The 8,112-nt window shown below is 36.4% G+C and overlaps 1 protein-coding gene across 1 annotated transcript; it reads left to right on the top strand.

Moving 5' to 3' along the window:
• Positions 1–2,460: 2,460 nt before the first annotated feature.
• On the top strand, positions 2,461–7,811 carry LOC139973986 (tenascin-R-like). Its single transcript, XM_071980895.1, has 5 exons — positions 2,461–2,723; positions 3,591–3,802; positions 4,615–4,920; positions 5,188–5,449; positions 7,158–7,811. Exons 1-5 carry the CDS (start codon positions 2,606–2,608, stop codon positions 7,340–7,342), a joined length of 1,083 nt encoding a protein of 360 aa, XP_071836996.1. The 5' UTR covers positions 2,461–2,605; the 3' UTR covers positions 7,343–7,811.
• Positions 7,812–8,112: the final 301 nt, after the last annotated feature.

The following is an 8,112-nucleotide window of genomic DNA, read 5'->3' as shown; positions in this document are numbered from 1 at the left end:
TTTTCTTCATGAAGTCAGTCTTATTCATAACTCGATGTCATATTTTGCTAAGAAATTCGTGGCTCTATGTGACGACATTTTGTATAAGACTTGCAGCTTAAATTGTTAGCGTAGTGGGTCAAACAGAGTAACGAATCGTTCAACAGAAGTAAGAGGAAGAATGGACTTGTGTTTTTCCAAGAACAAAATGCTAGCAAACGGTTGCCATCTTGATGGGGACTATGATCATTCAGTTAAAAAGAGGTTAGGGCTAATGTTATAGAATAGGCACAAAGGAATTGTCAAGTGGTTACTGTTTATGAGTTGTGCAATATAATATTTTACGATAGGCGACTATATTTCTGATACTTTATGTATTAAAGTATGATTTATAGTGCGATTTGACATTCAAACTGTCTGTTTAGAAATTGTAGGTTTCGGTATAGGGCCGATATTGAGATTGAAATATCGGATATCGGCCAGGTCCGATATTGGCAATATCGGCACAACACTAGAAATACAACACTGGATATGAACTTACCTTACAAGTAAAATGACACTTTTCAAAAGAATGTTTTAATGTCAAAATATAACTTGAACAAAGAACATATGTCTGCATTAGGCAATTGCAACACAGCTGTTTAGGGAAGCAGCCAGGTAGCTGCCTTTGTTCTTCACGTACGTATCATGTGCCAGTGTGGCTGTAAAACCGGAAAAATGTCAGTAATATACTGTTTCATGGAAGAAAGTTGTACTCTCTAAGTGATCATTGACCTGTGCATTCTATATGAAATATAGACAAAAGAAAAACATCATTGAAAGTGGTGATCCAGAGAATTGACCAAAGTAAAAATCGACTTTACTCTTAAACTAACATATTTTGGACCAGTTTGCGAAAAGTTCTTTCCCTCAAACTGGTTTGGTTAACATTAGATTGAATCTGTCCTACTTTCCGTTGACTGCAATAGTCTGTATGTCTTGTAATGTATTCAGTCAATATATTTTATTACACAGATAATCGTCAGTGCCGAGGGAAGATCTTCAGGTAGGTGTAATATTTATATTAATGATTTATCTTATAATAAGAGTTAACCTCTGTAAGTTATATCACTTATGTATTATAACGTTAACACCTCAGTTTGACAACTTGAATGGCTGGAAATGTTAGCTTTGTAATGGTCGCTCTTGACGTTTTGTGTTTTCAATCGTGTAACTATTTCCGAATATCTATTTCGAGGTTGATTTCCACTGAGTAGTATACTTTCGATCTTTTTTATCCTACGTCCCACATCGATATTTTCTCAGGTACATTTAAACAAAAGGGATTTGCCTGTTTTCGTAAGTCTTTTAATTTCACTTGGGTATGATTGATAACTACGGAAGCTTGGTTAAAAAGAAATTCAATTTACTTGGTCTTTGAATTTCCATTGCAGGCTGAAAACTAATCACATATAATGCTTCGAAACAGTTACATCGATAATTCAATAACGATTACCTCATTAGATGTTAGTCGTGATATCTTCGACTATATGGTAGTTGAGTAGTAGTTGATATTTAAACTGATGTATTGCCTTAATTCGCTTAGTAACAAAACCAGTTCTCTTACAATTAACTAAAAAGTCTTATCGTAAAAATAATAATATTAATAACATTCGGTTAATGTAGCGCTTTTAAATAGCGATAGGTTTCAAAGAGCTTTACAGACGTTATATTACCCCTGTTCAATGATATCCTGGCCCAGAGACAATCCAACCAGACAGCTGCAGCTATATATTGCGCCTAATGACAAGTTACCTCACATGTACCTATTTAACCCCTGGGTGGAGAGAAGAAATTGAGATAAAGCATCTTAGGCGATTTTTTGTTAGCTAAAATGATTTTACAGTCACAATAAATGATAACTTTGTTTTACTTTCCATCCAGGTTCTTCATACTTTGTTTTTCAACAACCTGCGTATCCGAGAGATTGCAAAGAAGTATCGAATGCATGTTACTCTACCCACAATACATCTGGAGTGTATCGTATTAAACCAGATGGCCATCCGGAACCGTTTGAGGCTTACTGTAATAATGATCTTGATACTGGTGGATGGACGGTATGGCTGATTACTTGATGTTTTCTTTTCAACTTTAAATAGTTTTGTACAAATTTCCTTCAGATTCTGATTGCAGCAATATATAGCGATGTAATACAAAGTCATTATTTCAAATAGAATCTAGCTTTTTTATCGAAACGAAAGTTTGAATCAATTATTTTAATATTGTGGAATTTAAGCACCAGATTGTACTTATGTACAGTGTAGTTCTTCTTCCAAGGAAACTGCAAACATCTAGCCCAAACTAAAAACTGATGTTAGAAATATAAGTTAAAATATGTGTGTTATAGCTGTTAGCAACAAATCGCATTGCAGTAGGGAACAAATAATAATAATTCAATCACGTCCTAGTTAGCGCTTAATTTCTTTGATATTCTTTGAAGGTATTACAGCGACGAGGATCAGATTCTGTAAATTTTAGTAGAAGTTGGAAAGACTTTAGAAATGGCTTTGGCTTTCTAGGGAGTGAGTTTTGGATCGGAAATGAGAAAATTGCCGTCTTAACAAATCAAAAGCGATACCAACTGCGAATGGACTTTGAGAACGTTGCTGGAGAAACTTACCATGTAACATACGACGAGTTTCGTATCTCAGATGAATCGGGGGATTATTATATATCTAGTTTAGGAACATTCGAAAGATCAGATGGTAAGTGTCTTTTACATTATTATTAAATATAAAGCAGAGAAAAATAAAAAAAATCGTGACCATTCATTAATGTCAAACGTTAACGTGCAGAAAATGAAAGGTTTAATCTGAAAACGAAGATATCTTTTGGAAGTAAATTTGACATGTCAAATATGTTTTGAAGAAACTGCTACAATATTTATAGTACGAGTATACATATAGTATATCAGCTAGTACAACGGCGCTACAAGACATATCGTAGCAATTACAATATGATATGATATGAGTGCAAGTAAAAGCTTTTAGTGCGAGTTTAAACACTTAATCTTGCATCAGTGTCCATACTAGAATTCCAAAATGCCTTCATTAGCCAAACGGTGTGATTACGCACTCACTACAAGACTGCTTCGTACTCAAACCAACCGTGGCTCTGAACTAGGAACCGTTCCTAACGTTAGTACAACAGAACGTTTACAATTATACGAGGTTCATCTCCCAGTTTGATCAGAACAACCAACGAAAAGAAATTTAATGTTGTTAGTAATTATCATTGTTGTCAGAAAGCAGTATACTTACACCGAGAGAACTCGGAAACAGAAACAAGCCATGACTACCTGGTTTCAGACTAACTGCACAACAAATGATGGTGTATTTTATCTCGTTATCAGAATGAATAGAAACATTAATGTGACTAGGGAACGGCCACTACCTATTTAAAATGTTCTACATTTATTCGAGCAGCTTCTGAGTGTATGTTCCTTTCCTTTAACCTTCTGACAATTACGTATTTAAGTAATGAAGACAGACTATTCTATGCCACATGTCATATTTGTCGTGACTGTACCAGGTTACTATTATTTTCATTTCTTTTTCTTTCCTGTTCTCTAGAAACAATCCCTGAATGGTGTCCAGCCAATGAGATATTTAGCGATGAGACCTGTGAGAGGACTTGTGACGACCCTGAGACTTGCATCTCAGCTACCTCTCGCACAAAATCAGAGCAATGTGTTTGTGTCGGTGATTATCTGAGACAGCAAGAACAATGCATCCCTCTCAACCAATGCAACTGCTTCGTTGCTGACAAAGGAGGTGTACTAATGGTCAGTACGGTTCTTTCATTTTAAGTGCTTTGCTCTTAATGACTTTTTCACATAATAAGAAGCAAATATTTTACTTACATTTAGTCAGGAAGCACAAGACTACTCCTACAGATGTCATTCCCTTATAAACCTGACACACAAAAATGCTTGGATACTACTAACGATAGTTTTATGGTGAAAACCAATTGTTGGCCTAATGTATAGTCGCGATAGGCCGTTTTAATGCAACATTTGACAAAAAATGCAACATGCTACCTTTTCATGTCAAACCCCGTGGACCCCTACATCGGAGTTGGCTTCAAAGACCACTTGTCGATAAAAACATTACATTTACAGATACTCGAGTGGCGTGCATCCTGGTTGGGGAGGGGCCGTTTACCCATTTTTTGGGGGGTCTCCAGATCAGTCAAAACTGTCAGTCGAGGGAACTATTACGTTTAGTCGGGAATCACGAGGCCACTCCCTACAAGTCTGCATCCACTCATACGCCTGACACAAACATCCATAGATACTTTTTTTTCACAGTCTTGCGGTTAGAATTATTTGTAGGCCTGATATATAGTCGCAATAAGCCGTTGAATGCAATATTTGCAGCCACTTTTTATAAAGGCGGATCTCTTCGCTCCCTACATCGGAGTTGGCTTCAAACACTTTATAAAACTTTCATAAAGGTCATACCTATTCCTAGATCATTCGAGGGGATTTATCATTGGCCACCTACCGTTGAAATCCTGTACATTTCACTGTGACAACCGCAAATTCATTATTCATTTTAGTTGTAAATTTTCTTTTTGCTTTATATCTTAAATTAGGAGGGCCACTTTTACATCAATTCAAGATGTACACGGAAATCAACTTGTAGGAACAACCGGCTTGTAGATGAGAGTTACCAGTGTAGTAGTCACGCAACCTGTGCTACGAAGAGTGGTGTCCGTAAATGTTACTGCAATACAAACTACCAAGGGGACGGAGTGACGTGCACAAGCCTCCCAAAAGATTGCCACGAGCTTTATGTTTCCGGTACACGCAGTGATGGTGTTTACACCATTTACCCTGATGGTTGGCCAAGCGGCATTCAGGTTTACTGTGAGATGGGAAGTAACGGAGGAGGATGGACGGTGAGTTACACAAACATTTTAGGATTTAAATTCTTAACTTCCTAACATTATACTTTACTTTACTCAAAATGATGCACTGCAGATCTCGTGGAGATGAACTTGACCATTTAAGGAAGAACCAAAATCAAGAAACAAAACACTTTTGCAAATAATCTCCCTCTCACAGTATCCATATCTTTGTTAACTATCTAACGGCGTTGGATGTTATGCTCTTACGGATAACTAGATTACATAGCTGGATTCACTTTTTTTTCTTTTTTTTCATAGGTTTTCCAGCGACGATCGAGTGCCTACGTTGACTTTTATAGTGGTTGGTCGGACTACAAGAACGGTTTCGGTAATAAAAATCATGACCACTGGCTAGGTAATAAATATATCCACTCTATGACCAACCAGAAAACTTACCAGCTTCGAATTGATCTAAGGGACTCCGGCTCATCATCAAAATACGCCGTCTATTCGACTTTTAGCATTAATCACGAAGCAGACAAGTATCGACTATCAGTTGGATCACACAGGGGAAATACAGGTGAGTAATTGATGGTTCTAATCATTGACGCATACTTAAATCTGGGCCGATCACGTCAGTTAGGAGACGCGCGAAGACCCCCCCCCAAAAAAAAAAAAAAAAAAAAAACATGTCAACCAAGGAGGATCATGTGACGTGCTCCCGTATAGAATGAATTATTGTAGTACTCCTTCAATGTTTATTCTGCAACAACTAATGTCCTGATCTCATAGCTACCGCATTCCTGGCTAAATGATATATAATTTCAAGGTTCACAGCAATTTTCAATTCCAAACATTGCTATTTTCTTTCACGCGTTTGAACTACAGCTGGAACGCACGTAGGTTTCAGGACTGTATACAATGTGTACAGACATAAGAAGCAGACGATAAGATCGGCTTTCCATTGGCAACACAAGTCTCTTGGCCGTGTTTGCACGTAACAAGCACCTAACAATATATAAAACTATGGCAGTAGATATTATAATACTAGCCAGTGTCCATGTATTTCTGACACAGAGAAAGTAAATCTCAACATCACTATCATCCCAACCTAAACGAGTATTCTGAAAATTATCGTAAATGTCTGTTGCCTTGCCGCTCGCTGTTGTCTACCAAACTCGCATCACTTCAAACTTACAAAGGGGTTAATATCATATTAGTAGTACCTGGAAGCATGCCACGTGTGCCTTCTCGTTACTGTATAGTGTGACTTTAAGTGGTAAGTATATTCGATGATTCTCATATGTGAAAACTTTGAGGCGCTATTTAAATTTAATCATGTTATGTGAAAAGTCATCTAGGGTTTATCATGCATAGAACATTGAAATAGATGAATCAGAAATTATTTATTTGAAATATTCGTCTGTATAGATTCGATAAATTTTAATCGATCAATCAGTCTGTTCAAAGAAGTTATACGTACGAGACTAGAAGTACATGTCGATAAGAACTAAATAATAAAAAGACGATAATCAATATCATTCAAGATTTTCATAAGTGTAAATACATCGAATTTTGGTTACTTTGTCGAAACCTAGAATATTAGCTACTACATTAATAGTAAATTCCGTTCATACAATGTCGGTTCTATTCTTCATTTAAAAGTATTGATTTCATGATTTGTGTATAGTTTAATTTCAATCTACGTTTATAGTCCGACGTATGAGCTCAGGTTGAAAGATACAAAACTTACACAGTGTTATAGATATAGGTTAAAGAATTGACCAATCGATGACTATAACACCCTGCATACCCTGTAAACAGTAGAACAGGGTGATATTATTCAACAAACAAGAAATTTACAACAGTTTTGACAGAGTAGGAAACTAATCAGTTGTGAACTTAGAAATAACAATCAAATAATGAAATGAATGAATAGTATTGTAAATACTTGCGGAAGAATAAATATTAATAAAGAGCGATATTAGCGACTCTAGTAACCCAAACCTAGTATTTGGTTAAAGTGGTTTCCCCATCTGTATTCTACTCCTGTTGTGGTGCTGTATTTCAAACGGAACAACAACAAAAATATATAAAAACGCCATTACAAAGACAAAATACCACCTTATGTATCGTGAATATTGAACACAAAAAACAAAACATTCCCGGAACTGACGTTTTCATGTTGGTAGGACAAAAACGCACTGCCCTCTATCTAGCATCCGACATTGGATTCGTTCAAAGTATATAAAATGACCGGTTTATTTACTCTTTCTTGTTTGTTGCAGGTTATGATAGTATGTCTGGTAGCAACAATAAACCGTTCAGTACAAAAGACCGGGACAACGATGGATGGAGCAGCTACCGCTGCGCTGAGAGACACCGAGGAGCCTGGTGGTTCTATGATCAATGGGACTGTAGACGTTATTATTCTGCTTCTTATTGTCGGTCTGACTGTCCCAACTATAGTTAATATTGTTATTATTTTCCCGTTGGCAGCGACAGCTGCGCTAGTTGCGCTTATTCTCACCTGAACGGAGACTACGACGGCTCTACTCGAGGAACGCACATGTACTGGGAAAGTTATAGTTTGAATGGTTACGGATGCAGCCTGCAATACACAGATATGAAAATACGGCCTGTGTAGACAAAACACTGTATAAATAACACACTGTCCAAAAAAAAAGTTTTTACTTAGAAATAAGAAAATATCCATACAGATCTTCGAGAATCGGATAGCTGGACGTGCCATAGGCAAGAAAGAAGAAGAAAAGCAACAAAAATTACAAACGGGACGATTCGACTAAATAGTTAATTTCTAAGGGAGTGAGGAGATATTAATTGAAATTGATGTCAAATTATTAATATTAACCAGCGTACTGTTGTTTGATAGTTTGAAAATTGATTATTGCATGAGTCTCACAAAAGAATAAAGGAATAAAACAAAGTAAACTTGTGCAGTTTTCCTTAATTTGTGGCATCCATCGTAGATCAGCCCTCACCCTCCCAACCGCCCCCCCCCCCCCCAAGTATTAATAGTTGGTTGGAAATGGACAATTGCCAGTGGATTCTTAACGATTCTTGGTTTCTAGGACATATGCACACATATTTCAAATACTTACATATTTATATGAAGTCATTATCAGGCTTGCCGTCGAACTAATCACAAAACATAGGGTAACATTTATATATATATATATATATATATATATATATATATATATATATATATATATATATATA

Source organism: Apostichopus japonicus, chromosome 9 (assembly GCF_037975245.1).
Source record: "Apostichopus japonicus isolate 1M-3 chromosome 9, ASM3797524v1, whole genome shotgun sequence".
NCBI classification, from domain to species: Eukaryota; Metazoa; Echinodermata; class Holothuroidea; order Aspidochirotida; family Stichopodidae; genus Apostichopus; species Apostichopus japonicus.
This window is presented reverse-complemented; position numbering and strand designations above follow the sequence as displayed.